The following is a 14,704-nucleotide window of genomic DNA, read 5'->3' on the forward strand; positions in this document are numbered from 1 at the left end:
GGAGATGTACCCACTGTGACTATTAAAACCTGCCCTAACCAGAAACCGTGGATGGATGGCGGCATTCGCGCAAAACTGAGAGCGTGAACCACCGCATTTAGCCAAGGAAAGAGGTCTGGGAGTATGGCTGAACATAAACAGTGTAGTTATTCCCTCCGCAAGGCAATCAAAGAAGCGAAATGCCGGTACAGGGACAAAGTGGAATCACAATTCATCGGCTCAGATACAAGACGTATGTGGCAGGGTCTATAGGAAATCACGGACTACAAAAACAAAACCAGCCACGTCACATACACTGTCAGGCTTCCAGACAAACTAAACACCTTCTTTGTCCGCTTTGAGGATAATACAGTGCCACCGTCGCGGCCCGCTAACAAGGACTGCGTCCACAGACGATGCAATCGCCATCACACTGCATACTGCCCTATCCCATCTGGACAAGAGGAATACCTATGTAAGAATGCTGTTCATTGACTACAGCTCAGCATTCAACACCATAGGACCCTCCAAGCTCATCATCAAGCTGGAGGCCCTGGATCTCAACCCTGCCCTGTGAAATTGGGTCATGGACTTTGACGGGCCGCCCCAGGTGGTGAAGGTAGGAAACATCTCCACTTTGCTGACCCTCAACACTGGGGCCCCACAAGGGTGCATGCTCAGCCACCTCCTGTACTCCCTATTCACCCACGACTGTGTGGCCATGCACGCCTCCAACTCAATCATCAAGTTTGCAGACGACACAACAGTAGTGGGCTTGATTACCAACAACAACGAGACAGCCAACAGGGAGGAGGTGAGGGCACTCGGAGTGTGGTGTCAGGAAAACAACCTCTCACGTCAACAAAACAAAGGAGATGATCGTGGATTTCAGGAAACAGTAGAGGGAGCACCCCCCTATCCACATCGAAGGGACAGCAGTGGAGAAGGTGGAAAGTTCCTCGGCATACACATCACAGACAAATTGAAATAGTCCACCCACACACAGTGTGGTGAAGAAGGCACAACAGCGCCTCTTCAAGCTCAGGAGGCTAAACAAATTTGGCTTGTTACCTAAAACACAGACTTTTACAGATGCACAATCGAGAGCATCCTGTCAGGCTGTATCATAGCTTAGTGTCACAGTAAGGCAACTGCTCCGCCCACAACCGCAAGGCTCTCCAGAGGGTGGTGCAGTCTGCACAACGCATCACCGGAGGCAAACTATCTGCCCTCCATGACACCTACAGCACCCGATGTCACAGAAAGGCCAAAAAGATCAAGGACAACAACCACCCGAGCCACTACCTGTTCACCCCACTATCATCCAGAAGACGAGGTCAGCACAGGTGCATCAAAGCTGGGACCAGAGACTGAAAAACAGCTTCTATCTCAAGGCCATCAGACTGTTAAACAGCCATCACTAACTCAGAGGCTGCTGCCTACACTGGCCACTTTAATACATGGATCACTAGTCACTTCAAACAATGCCACTTCAAACAATGCCACTTTAAATAATGCCACTTTAATAATGTTTACGTATCTTACATTATTCATGTATATACTGTATTTTATACCATCTATTGCACCTTGCCTTTGCCGCTTGGCCATCGCTCATCCATATATTTATGTGTACATATTCTCATTCACCCCTTTAGATTTGTGTGTATTAAATAGTTGTTGGGAATTGTTAGATTACTTGTTAGATATTACTGCACTGTAGGAACTAGAAGCACACACATTTTGCTACACTCGCATTAACATCTGCTAACCATGTGTATGTGACCAATAAAATTTGATTTGATGGAGGGGGATTCTGGCATAACATCATCATGCTCCATGCTTATTCCGGAGCCTATTCTGGGGTTCAGCAGCATTCTTTGTGAGCCAGGCTGAATGTTTCAGCTGGTTTGGGGCATTCTGGCATCGACAAGGGGCTGTCGGATGCAATCAGTACACTTCCTTTTGGAATGCAAGCCAACCCAAATATGGAGGCCAACCATGTATCCAACATAATTCAAGTCTCTCTCTCTTCTCCCTCCTCCCTCTCTCTCTTCTCCCTCTCTCTCTTCTCCTTCCTTCCTCTCTCACTCTTCTCCTTCCTTCCTCTCTCACTCTTCTCCTTCCTTCCTCTCTCTCTTCTCCTTCCTTCCTCTCTCACTCTTCTCCTTCCTTCCTCTCTCTCTCTTCTCCTTCCTTCCTCTCTCTCTCTCTTCTCCTTCCTTCCTCTCTCTCTCTCTCCTTCCTTCCTCTCTCTCTCTTCTCCTTCCTTCCTCTCTCTCTTCTCCTTCCTTCCTCTCTCTCTCTCTCTCCTTCCTTCCTCTCTCTCTCTTCTCCTTCCTTCCTCTCTCTCTCTCTTCTCCTTCCTTCCTCTCTCTCTCTCTCTTCTCCTTCCTTCCTCTCTCTCTCTCTCTCTCCTTCCTTCCTCTCTCTCTCTCTCTTCTCCTTCCTTCCTCTCTCTCTCTCTTCTCCTTCCTTCCTCTCTCTCTCTCTTCTCCTTCCTTCCTTCCTCTCTCTCATCTCCTTCCTTCCTTCCTCTCTCTCTCTCTTCTCCTTCCTTCCTCTCTCTCTCTCTCTTCTCCTTCCTTCCTCTCTCTCTCTCTCTTCTCCTTCCTTCCTCTCTCTCTCTCTTCTCCTTCCTTCCTCTCTCTCTCTTCTCCTTCCTTCCCCTCTCTCTCTCTCTTCTCCTTCCTCTCTCTCTCTCTCTTCTCCTTCCTTCCTCTCTCTCTTCTCCCTCCCTCCCTCTCTCTTCGCCCTCCTCTCTCTACTGCCTGAGACTGTTATGGTGCTTAAATATTTGTGTGTTCATTTTCCTTTAGCCTTTTTCCTTCGCCCACCTAGGGTTGTTTTGGAGTTTTGTGAACGAACTTCGACCCTCCAGTGTACCAGCCACTTAGATTGAAATGGCCTGGTCATGCCTCTCAGAGGGCCTGTAAATTGGGCCCTGGCATTGGCTGGCATCACATTGCTGCAGTTCCACCGGGCTGAAAGAAATCCCTGTGTGCCAGCCTCCCTGTCCAGGATGAGATGTTCCTACTGGGGTTCATGGTGCTGCTGTTGACTGACAGGAGGGGGGGGCACCAACCATGGGAAGGGAACCAAAGGGGCTTTAGCTAGCTAAACATCTCAAACAAACCGAAGGTGAATTCTGGATGTCACTTTTTTTAACACATTTTTGGATAATGAGGTTTGCATGAAACACTAAATGAAGAGCTCTCCGGCAGGGTTGTTTGAAAACACAGTTATCACTGTGAAGCAGTTTGACCAAGTATTAGAAAATGGAGATACAGTGATAATTTACATGGTACCTCTGAAAATGTTGTATGGTGTTTGTATGCAGAAAATTCCTATAGATTTGATCCTCATCATCACCCCCACCATCATCACCATCATTCTCTACCTCCTTTTGTCCTTTTTGTCCTAGGGGATGCCATAGCCAAGCTGACAGATGTTGGGATGCCGGTGGCCCCCCTTGTGGACGGACGCAAGACAGTGTTCAGTAACAGGACAGGCATGGTGAAGGCCGCCCGCATGCTCCTCTCCTCCGTCACCAAAGTCCTGGTCCTCGCAGACCGCATCGTCATCAAACAGATCATCACCTCACGCAACAAAGTAGGTACCGATTCCGACCACACAGTGGGATGCATGCACACCATAGACACAATATACATTTCGATATAGGGCCATAGATGCACACAGACATAATGTAGATATAGGGCCATAGATGCACACAGACACACAGAACAAAGTAGAGACACACATGCAAGCAGCTGTGCACACACACCCACCAGTGGCAGTCTGTGCCATTTTAAGATGAGGCAGGACAATTATTATGATTTTGTTTATGAAGATGGCCTTATTTCCATTCCAGCATATTGGATGAGTGTCATTCATATTCCATTCACCCAGCTTAATGTAAGATCAATAGGTTTAGGCTACTACATGAGTCACGTGTTCCCGATACCCATCACGGGGTTGCTACAATCTAGCCTATGAATGAATATTTACAACGTAGGTGCACAGGTCGAGAGAAATTTGAGTAATCAAGGTGACAGACATTGACACATTCAATACCTCCATGCACAATCTTGCCTGCATCTAGCTGATCGAGGGTGTAATCATTTGTCGACAGCTGCAAACAAAACTTTCTATTGGACAACTTCAGGTATGTTTACCCCCCGTTCCGTTTGCTTACCCCCCGTTCCGTTTGCTTCCGTTAAAGAAATGTTTGAACAGAATCGGTAGAATAAATACACCCCTGATCACACGCAAACACCGTTTACTTTCATAGCAGCCACATACAAACAGCATGATCCCTTTGATCGTTGGATAATTCCTTCTCGCATCTACGCACTCTCACCTTTTCCATTCGCTTGTGGACTTAAATGCACAACACATCAGCTGTCTGTGACCAGGCAAAAAAAAACTTTCCAAGCCAAACCTTCATATCATAACCGCTACACACAGCTTACATCATTGTCACCATATTAGCTAACATCAAGTCAACATATCTACTAGAACTAATACATTAGTAACCCCACTACAATTAGTAACCCCACTACAAGCAGTTTAGCAGTTACACCCATGGGACCCGGGGGCAATAAATTAATAAAACCATAAGCTTACCAGAGTTCCAGTATTGGATAGCCATAGCCAGCTAGGTAACATAGCATCCGTCTCTGTTTGAGCCAGGTGTTTGAGTAGGCTAAACTAGATGGCTGCATTTGCTAGCTAAGTGAAAAATATATGAAATGTATAGCTCTCTCTTTGAGTCAACTACTCACCACATGGTATGTACTGCAGTGCTAGCTAACTGTAGCTTGTGCTTTGATTGGGTGGACAGCATGCCAGTTCATGCTGCAAGAGCTCTGATAGGTTGGAGGACGTCCTCCGGAAGTTGTCATAATTACTGTGTAAGTCTATGGAAAGGGGTGAGAACCACGTTTAGGTTTTATATTGAAATCAGTGTACCCAGTGGAGGGCGTAAACTAGCTGTCCTCCGGCTACACCATGGTGCTACACTACAGACTGCTGTTGAGGCTACTGTAGACCTTCATTGCAAAATGGTGTGTTTTAATCAAGTATTTGTTGACGTGAATATATTTAGTATAGTGTCGTCTATAAATTGACTTTTTTTGTTTTACTATTTTTATGAAAATCACTGAGGAGGATTGTCCTTCCCTTCCTCCTCTAAGGAGCCTTCACTGATATAATACACACACAAAGACACAAATGCCCAGCACTGGCGACTCCATCCAGTCTTTCAGATCTTATCAGAGCTCCATGATATAGTACAGGAGAACTCCATCCTCTGCTGCTCTGGAGATAATGGAAGAAGCACATTTAGCATTTCTCTACCTGGTGCTTTCAGGAAGAGGATGTACTCACACTTACACACAGGGTCCTGGGGGGGTAAGGGCCTAATCCCGTCTAGTCAAGTAAGGCCTGTTTGGACAGACGGGCGACGGGGCTGCTCCCATTACTGGCAAACACAATTTAATTTTGAACCCTGTCTATGTCTGATAACAGCATAGCTCTTCTGCCTGGCCGGCAGGATGTCACTACTGTTTACCCTTCGAGAGACAGACCAAGCCTCTGACGCACACATGCACACATGTGCACACGCACACACACACCATCATACTCACAATATCGCACACACACACACACACACACACTGCTCCAGCTGGATGGATCACAGCATTATATAATGGATGATGTTTTTGGGGGGTCTGAGGTGTGACAGGTTTGATGCATTATGCATCAGCTGACTTTGTTGGTTGATGCATGTCAGGTCAAACCATGTATCTTTGTTGGGGGATATATCTATCCTACCCTGCCTGTCTAAGGTCTTCGAAAGCCAAGTTAACAAACAGATCACCGACCATTTCGAATCCCACCGTACATTCTTCGCTATGCAATCTGGTTTCCGAGCTGGTCATGGGTGCACCTCAGCCATGCTCAGGGTCCTAAACGATATCATAACCGCCATCGATAAGAGACAATACTGTACAGCTGTATTCTTCGACCTGGCCAAGGCTTTTGACTCTGTCAATCACCACATTCTTATCGGCAGACTCAACAGCCTTGGTTTCTCAAATGACTGCCTCGCCTGGTTCACCAACTACTTCTCAGACAGAGTTTAGTGTGTCAAATCGGAGAGCCTGTTGTCCGGACCTCTGGCAGCCTCTATGGGGGTGTCACAGGGTTCAATTCTCGGGCCGACTCTCTTCTCTGTATACATCAATGATGTCGCTCTTGCTGCTGGTGATTCTCTGTTCCACCTCTACGCAGACAACACCATTCTGTATACTTCTGGCCCTTCTTTGGACACTGTTAACTAACCTCCAGACGAGTTTCAATGCCATACAACTCTCCTTCCGTGGCCTCCAACTGCTCTTAAATGCAAGTAAAACTAAATGCATGCTCTTCAACCAATCGCTGCCCACACCTGCCCGCACGTCCAGCATCACTACTCTGGATGGTTCTGACTTAGAATATGTGGATGGTTCTGACTTAGAATATGTGGACAACTACAAATACCTAGGTGTCTGGTTAGACTGTAAACTCTCCTTCCAGACTCGCATTAAGCATCTCCAATCCAAAATTAAATCTAGAATCGGTTTCCTATTTCACAACAAAGCATCCTTCACTCATGCTGCCAAACATACCCTAGTAAAACTGACTATCCTACCGATCCTTGACTTCGGCGATGTCATTTACAAAATAGCCTCCAACACTCTACTCAACAAACTGGATGCAGTCTATCACAGTGCCATCCGTTTTTTCACCAAAGCCCCATATACTACCCACCACTGCGACCTGTACGCTCTCGTTGGCTGGCCCTCGCTTCATACTCGTCGCCAAACCCACTGGCTCCAGGTCATCTATAAGTCTTTGCTAGGTAAAGCCCCGCCTTATCTCAGCCCACTGGTCACCATAGCAGCACGCACGCGCTCCAGCAAGTATATTTCACTGGTTACCCCCAAAGCCAATTCCTCCTTTGGCCGCCTTTCCTTCCAGTTCTCTGCTGCCAATGACTGGAACGAACTGCAAAAATCCCTGAAGCTGGAGACTCATATCTCCCTCACTAACTTTAAGCACCAGCTGTCAGAGCAGGTCACTGCACCTGTACATAGCCCATCTGTAAATAGCCCATCCAACTACCTCATCCCCATACTGTTATTTATTTTGCTCCTTTTCACCCCAGTATCTCTACTTGCACACTCATCTTCAGCACATCTATCACTCCTGTGTTTAATTGCTATATTGTAATTATTTCACCAGAATGGCCTATTTATTGCCTTACGTCCCTTATCCTACCTCATTTGCGCACACTATATATATACTTTTACTATTGTAATATTTACTGTATATTTGTGTATTCCATGTGTAACTCTGTTGTTTTTTGTGTCGGACTGCTTTGCTTTATCTTGGCCAGGTCGCAGTTGTAAATGAGAACTTGTTCTCAACTAGCCTACCTGGTTAAATAAAGGTGAAATAAAAAAATAAAAATAAAGGTCAAACCATGTATCTTTGTTGGGTGATGCATGTCAGGTCAAACCATGCATCTTTGTTGGGTGATTCATGTGTCAGGTCAAACCAAGTTGTATCTAAATGCAATACAGAGATTCCTGGTAGCATATTATCAACGTATGCACAGTGGCTTGCGAAAGTATTCACCCCCCTTGGCATTTTTTGTGTTTTGTTGCCTTACGACCTGGAATTAAAATAGATTTCTTGGGGGTTTGTACCATTTTTGATTTACACAACATGCCTACCACTTTGAAGATGCAAGAAATAATAAGAAAAAAACTGAAAACTTGAGCGCACGTAACTATTCACTCCCCCCCCCCAAAGTCAATACTTTGTAGAGCCACCTTTTGCAGCAATTACAGCTGCAAGTCTCTTGGGGTATGTCTCTATAAGCTTGGCACATCTAGCCACTGGTATTTTTGCCCATTCTTCAAGGCAAAACTGCTCCAGCTCCTTCAAGTTGGATGGGTTTTAAGTCATACCACAGATTTTCAATTGGATTGAGGTCTGGGCTTTGACTAGGCCATTCCAAGACATTTAAACGTTTTACTTTAAACCACTCGAGTGTTGCTTTAGCAGTATGCTTAGGGTCATTGTCCTGCTGGAAGGTGAACCTCCGTCCCAGTCTCAAATCTCTGGAAGACTGAAACAGGTTTCCCTCAAGAATTTCCCTGTATTTAGCGCCATCCATCATTCCTTCAATTCTGACCAGTTTCCCAGTCCCTACCGAGGAAAAACATCCCCACAGCATGATGCTGCCACCACCATGCTTCACTGTGGGGATGGTGTTCTCAGGGTGATGAGAGGTGTTGGGTTTGCGCCAGACATAGCGTTTTCCTTGATGGCCAAAAAGCTCAATTTTAGTCTCATCTAACCAGAGTACCTTCTTCCATATGTTTGGGGAGTCTCCCACATGCCTTTTGGTGAACACAAAATGTGTTTGCTAATTTCTTTCTTTAAGCAATGGCTTTTTTCTGGCCACTCTTCCGTAAAGCCCAGCTCTGTGGAGTGTACGGCTTAAAGTGGTTCTATGGACAGATACTCCAATCTCCGCTGTGGAGCTTTGCAGCTCCTTCAGGGTTATCTTTGGTCTCTTTGTTGCCTCTGATTAATGCCCTCCTTGCCTGGTCCGTGAGTTTTGGTTGGCGGCCTTCTCTTGGCAGGTTTGTTGTGGTGCCATATTCTTTGCATTTTTTAGTAATGGATTTAATGGTTCTCTGTGGGATGTTCAAAGTTTCTGATATTTTTTTATAACCCAACCCTGATCTGTACTTCTCCACAACTTTGTCCCTGACCTGTTTGGAGAGCTCCTTGGTCTTCATGGTGCTGCTTGCTTGGTGGTGGGTGGCCCTTGCTTAGTGGTGTTGCAGACTCTGGGGCCTTTCAGAACAGGTGTAAATATACTGAAATCATGTGACACTTAGATTGCACACAGGTGGACTTTATTTAACTAATTATGTGACTTCTGAAGGTAATTAGTTGCACCAGTTCTTATTTAGGGGCTTCATAGCAAAGGGGGTGAATACATATGCATGATACAACTTTATATATATTTTTTTAAACAGGTTATTTAAAAAATTTCACTTCACCAATTTGGACTATTTTGTGTATGTCCATTACATGAAATCCAAATAAAAATCAATTTAAATTACAGGTTGTAATGCAACAAAATAGGAAAAACACCAAGGGGGATGAATTATTTTGCAAGGCACTGTATTTGGCTAAGACGGTATACCGTATACCGGGTTATTAGGAAATAGCCACAGGATGGTTATTCAAATATAAACGCAACATGTAACGTATTGGTCCCATGTTTCATGAGCTGAAATAAAAGATGCCAGAAATGTTCTGTACGCACAAGAAGCTTATTTCTCTCAAATTTTGGGCACACACATTTCCTTTGCCAAGATAATCCATCCACCTGACAGGTGTGGCATATCAAGAAACTGATTGTGAACACCACGATAATTCACAGGTGCACCTTGTCCTGAGGACAATAAAAGGCCGCTCTAAAAAGTGCAGTTTTGTTACCCAACACAATGCCACAGAACTCTCACGTTTTGAGGGAGCGTGCAATTGGCATGCTGACTGCAGTAATGTCCACCAGAGCTGTTGCCATAGAATGTAATGTTAATTTCTCTAGCCGCCTCCAACATCGTTTTAGAGAATTTGGCAGTACGTCCAACCAGCCTGACAACAGACCACATGTAACCATGCCAGCCCAGGACCTCCACATCCAGCTTCTTCACCTGCGGGATCGTCTGAGACCAGCTACCCGGACAGCTGATGAAACTGAGGAGTATTTCTATCTGTAATAAAGCACTTTTGTGGGGAAAAACCCATTCTGATTTGGCTGGGCCTAGCGCCCCAGTGGGTGGGCCTGGGTGCGCCCCTGCCCAGTCGTAAAATCCATAGATTAGGGGCTAATGAATTTATTTTAATTAACTGATTTCCTTATATGAACTGTAACTCAGTCAAATCGTTGACATTTTCGCTTTTATATTTTTGTTCCCTATAATTCCCCATAACAGTTTATCCAGTCACGTGTTTGTTAGTAAATAGCACAGTAGAAGAAAGTGGGAGCAGGTGTTTTTTTTTTTTCTTCAACAGAGTGATAGAGGGTCTCTCCCCGTTCGCCATCCTCCTATTGTAGTAGGCCACCGAAAACATCTCTTGGGAAATTCCCCTCCTTATCCTGATGTGGCCCAGCCTGCACCAACATATCCTGTAAAGGTCCATTCATATATTTTGGCCACTCACTGGGATCTCTTTATGTTTTTTTGTCTGGGAGTCGGATTTAGCAACAGCACCACCACTCATCGGGGACGGGGAGAGACAAGTCTGGGTCCAAGATAGTAGGGTCTTCGCCGGCATTGTTTGGAGGTGTGGCTAGGCCTGGTGCGACCCACCTGTTCTTGTCCAGCCAGAGAGCTGTCGTCATCAGTGGAAGTGAATGGCTCGGACTCCTCCGGTTTGCCCTTTTCGCTGCTAGAATCAGCGAACGGGGGCTCGTCGTTCTCGGCAAATAAATGGCCCGTCCTCGTAGGCTTGTCATTCTCCACACCGGCTGATGGACATTGCTGCACACTGATACATTTTCACCAGCGGATTTCTTTGGTTTATAGATTGTGCCTCTTTTCTCATTGTTTAAAAAAAAAATTCACTTCCTGATAGTTTTTGAGTCTTAGACATGGTAGCAAATTGTTTCAAATCTCTAGATTAATTTTAGCTAAAATGATATCCACAAGTAGTAGCTAGCTAACGTTAACATGCTAGGTTAGGCAATTGCCTTAATCACTAATTGTCTTAGTCACACACAATCATTCATTTTTATTAATATTTCTCAATTGGATAAACTCATAAAAACACACATCACCATAGCTACAAAGAACAGTGGGAGTGGACTTCAAGAGAAGCGGGAATGGGTTGGGGCGGGAACTGCAGCAACGCTATGAGCTGGTGGCTGGGCTGCAGCGGGCGGTGTGGTAGCCAATCAGGGGCACCGGAGTGCGGCAGCCAACTGTCGAAATGCCGCCATAGGCGACGGATGAATCTTGCCCAATGGGAGGGCCGGCCCTGCGTACAACTATAATCTTCCTTCACAGAAAATACATTAGTGCAACACTAAATAGCTTAATTTTCATGAACAGAAGTGGAACGCTATTAGTTTTTGTTGTTGTTGCAAAAACAGTGCATGGCCATCATATTTCTATTTATCATGGAAAGAATGTAGCCAGCTACATTTCCTAATGTTTTGCTTACAGTTCATCTGGAATTTTACCGGAGAAAAGTAGGCTGGCTGGTGGGGTGGCTACACACGGAAAAAAGTAACAGCTGATAGAATGCCTGTTCGTGAATTGTGCAACTGAAGCACAAAGTTAGTATGATGCCAAGCAGAAATTACAATAAGATGCATTTTAGATATGCGTTTACAAAACGCAGCATGAGATTCATTACGTGTATTATGTTTTTCCTGCATAAAATGAATGATGCTTTAACGCGACCCCTAAGTAAGTTACTGAACTAATAAGGTGACGGGGCATAATATTATGTAAGCTTTGTACCGTGTTTAAGAAGTCGACGCCCTTTGGATGAGTTATCTGTACAGCTGCCACTGCTATATTTTGATTTCCTTGTATTTTTCTCCTCTCCCATCTTCTCGGAGCAGAGCAGGCAGGCCCGTTGCCCTAGTGACTCCAGACGCACAGCGTTTGCACATGCCGCTTCAGAGCAGACAAGCATGCGTCAAAACGTTGTTAATTTGCACAATGTCTGTCGTTCACACTCGCTTGTAAATGTCCAGACTCACCAAAAATGGCACAGTAGCTCCTACCTATGTGCTATGCTAAAAAAAAAAAAGTTCTCAGTTGAAGCTGACGTTTCTCATCGAGTAGCATCTCAAAATTACAACGGGAATAGAACCACCAAATCACCTAGTCATTTCAGATAAAAAAAATTAAAAAACATTTCAACAAAATAGACTGGCCAATCAATGATAGGAGTCATGGATGCTATACTGGGCAATCAGTTTGCCCTGTTTGCATATTTAGCTAGCAGCCTCCATAGAAATTCGCTATTACTTGTGCTAATTTTGTTAGCATTCTTGTAACAAGATGCCCAATGTTTTTTTGTTGTTGGTTTTTTGGCGTCCCCGTGTGTACTAACCCGGTAATACCGCAAATGAGAGGCCGGTATGACAATATAAAAATCATATGTCATTAAGTAACACACGCAGGGGCGAAAATCTGATATCCACTTTGGAGGGGACAATTACATGAAATTTTCTCAAGAGCAATTCCTGAGGGGGACACCAAAAGTAGTGCTGTAACACATAGCCTACATTGTAATATGGTAAATGTATATTGAGGAACCAAAGACATAAGGTGTTTGCCGTACTCCTAACTACCGGTACCCAAAACTACACAACTAATCACAACAGCAATACCATTGCCTTTAACAAATCTTAGTTCAGTCACCAGTTTTTAAGTTGAGAGTGGGGGTATCCATGGCATTTTCCAATTATGTTCCTATTTTACAAGTCAAAAAAATTGAGAACCTTTCATAATGTTGCCAAACAAAGACTCAACAAACTTACCTGAGACTCCCTGTCTCTGCCAGTCTGTCCCTGCATATCTGTCCCCAACTCTGCTGTCTATGTGCCATCTGTTGCCTGCTCTGCCTAATGACATCATTGTGAAACATTTCCATTAGAATTTCATTTCTTTCTAATTAACATTTTATCAACTAGTCTTTGAGATATTAGGCTACTAGGGTTCTTACTATGCGTTTTGGTGTATTGAAAAATACTCTCATGTCCGTCTTTTATTTTTCTGCCATTTTTCTACCTGGCTGGCTACACACACAGTGTGTAGGTTATTTACAGTAGGAGATGGGCTTCTATCATCTTCAATCATTCTATATGGGCTTCGATCTAAAAGGTAGCTAGCAAATGTGAAACGGATTAAAATGACGAGTTGACAGCTGTATGAGTTCACCATTTACACAACATATGCTGCAACCTTTTGTAATTTAATAGTTTGTTTCATATTGGCTGGCTTCCAACAATAGCTGAATTTGCAAAGCTAGAGAGCACCAATTCAGTTTCAGTGGTGTTTGCTATAATCTTTGCTACCCGGGTTAAATAAAGGTGAAATTAAATAAATAAAAGTTCCCTTTGCGACAATTTAGCTTTTGCAACGAGACCATTAAATATATTTAAGACAATGGTAGATGAGAGTGTAGTTCTGTTCAGTTTGGACTTCAGTTTATCGCTAACCTTATCACAGGGACTTTGAAGCACTAACTTACATCATCTGCATGCTGATTCCATCTTTGACAACGCCACATAAATGGAATAGGTACTAGCTAGCTTAATAGTTAATATCTGCGCGCTAGCTCTGCATATTCAGCTAGTGTGTGTGTGCGCGATTGACTGGATGAACCTCACGGCAGTTACGTAGCAAGCTAAGGAACTGGCAGTGGATCAAACCATTGTGAGGCAAAGGGCGGGTGGGGGGGGGCGCAATCTTTTGAAACTTAAAAACGCGCTATTAAGTGTCTATAATCAGCACAATTGCTTTCATTGCGTATTATTAATATTATTTAAATTACATAGTTATGTTTCAGTGATATATTGGGAGGGACAAATCATATTTTTCCCAGGATGGGGGGGTCGTCGTCCCCGTCCACCCCGGGATTTCCGCAACATTTACTCCGTCCCTTTTGCAGAGAAATCGCAGGTCACCCCTTACCCCACATTGTGTGTTCCAGTGTGAACAGTAAAGGTGATTGGGGTAAATCACTGTGATTTGATTGGCATCTCAAGTGCCACCCAGCCTCAGGCCCATAGTGATAACTCTTGAGACATGGAGGCATGACCATCAATCCTCCTTCCTGTCCCTCGCTTCATCTCTCACCCCGTTCACCAGACGAATGGGACACAATTCCACTTTCTGTCACAATGACCTTTTCCTGTTTCTACAGACAGGTCCTCTATGTTGTTAAAGTCAGTCAGTCATGACAAGCTGGTCTACTGAACACTTTGGCTTGAAAGCGTGGAAAGTGAATGTGATGGCCATCACTTGTATGACGAGGCCCACATTGAGTCTGCATAACAATTTGCTTTGCTGCCTTGTTCTGTATCTAGAACCCCATTGACACACACATCAATGTAGCATCCTCTCTCACAGCACCTTTAGTCCATCTCTCAAGACCTGGTTCGGGGAGAAAGCTGTTGCCATCTTTGAATTCTGTGTATAATATTTGATGTTTAAGTCAGAGTTGTTATGTGTAATGTGTGGGAGTCAGTGGTAGTTACTGTAATAGTGTTCCTGATCTTCCCATCTAGTTACTGTAATAGTGTTTCTGATCGTCCCAGCTGTAGTTACTGTAATAGTGTTCTTGATTTTCCCAGCTGTAGTTACTGTAATAGTGTTCCTGATCTTCCCAGCTGTAGTTACTGTAATAGTGTTTCTGATCGTCCCAGCTGTAGTTACTGTAATAGTGTTCCTGATCTTCCCATCTAGTTACTGTAATAGTGTGTCTGATCGCCAGCTGTAGTTACTGTAATAGTGTTCTTGATTTTCCCAGCTGTAGTTACTGTAATAGTGTTCCTGATCTTCCCAGCTGTAGTTACTGTAATAGTGTTCCTGATCTTCCCAGCTGTAGTTACTGTAATAGTGTTCCTGATCTT

At 44.4% G+C, this 14,704-nt stretch overlaps 1 protein-coding gene across 1 annotated transcript in view; it reads left to right on the forward strand.

Moving 5' to 3' along the window:
* Window positions 1-14,704, forward strand: part of LOC106588976 (alpha-catulin) — a 103,125-nt gene that overhangs the window by 57,758 nt on the left and 30,663 nt on the right. The window contains exon 3 of the mRNA XM_014178571.2: window positions 3,401-3,588. Within this exon, the coding sequence (XP_014034046.2) occupies window positions 3,401-3,588 (188 nt within the window). The remainder of the gene's footprint in view (window positions 1-3,400; window positions 3,589-14,704) is intronic.

The sequence above is a fragment of the Salmo salar genome, chromosome ssa27 (genome assembly GCF_905237065.1).
Source record: "Salmo salar chromosome ssa27, Ssal_v3.1, whole genome shotgun sequence".
Classification (NCBI taxonomy): Eukaryota; Metazoa; Chordata; class Actinopteri; order Salmoniformes; family Salmonidae; genus Salmo; species Salmo salar.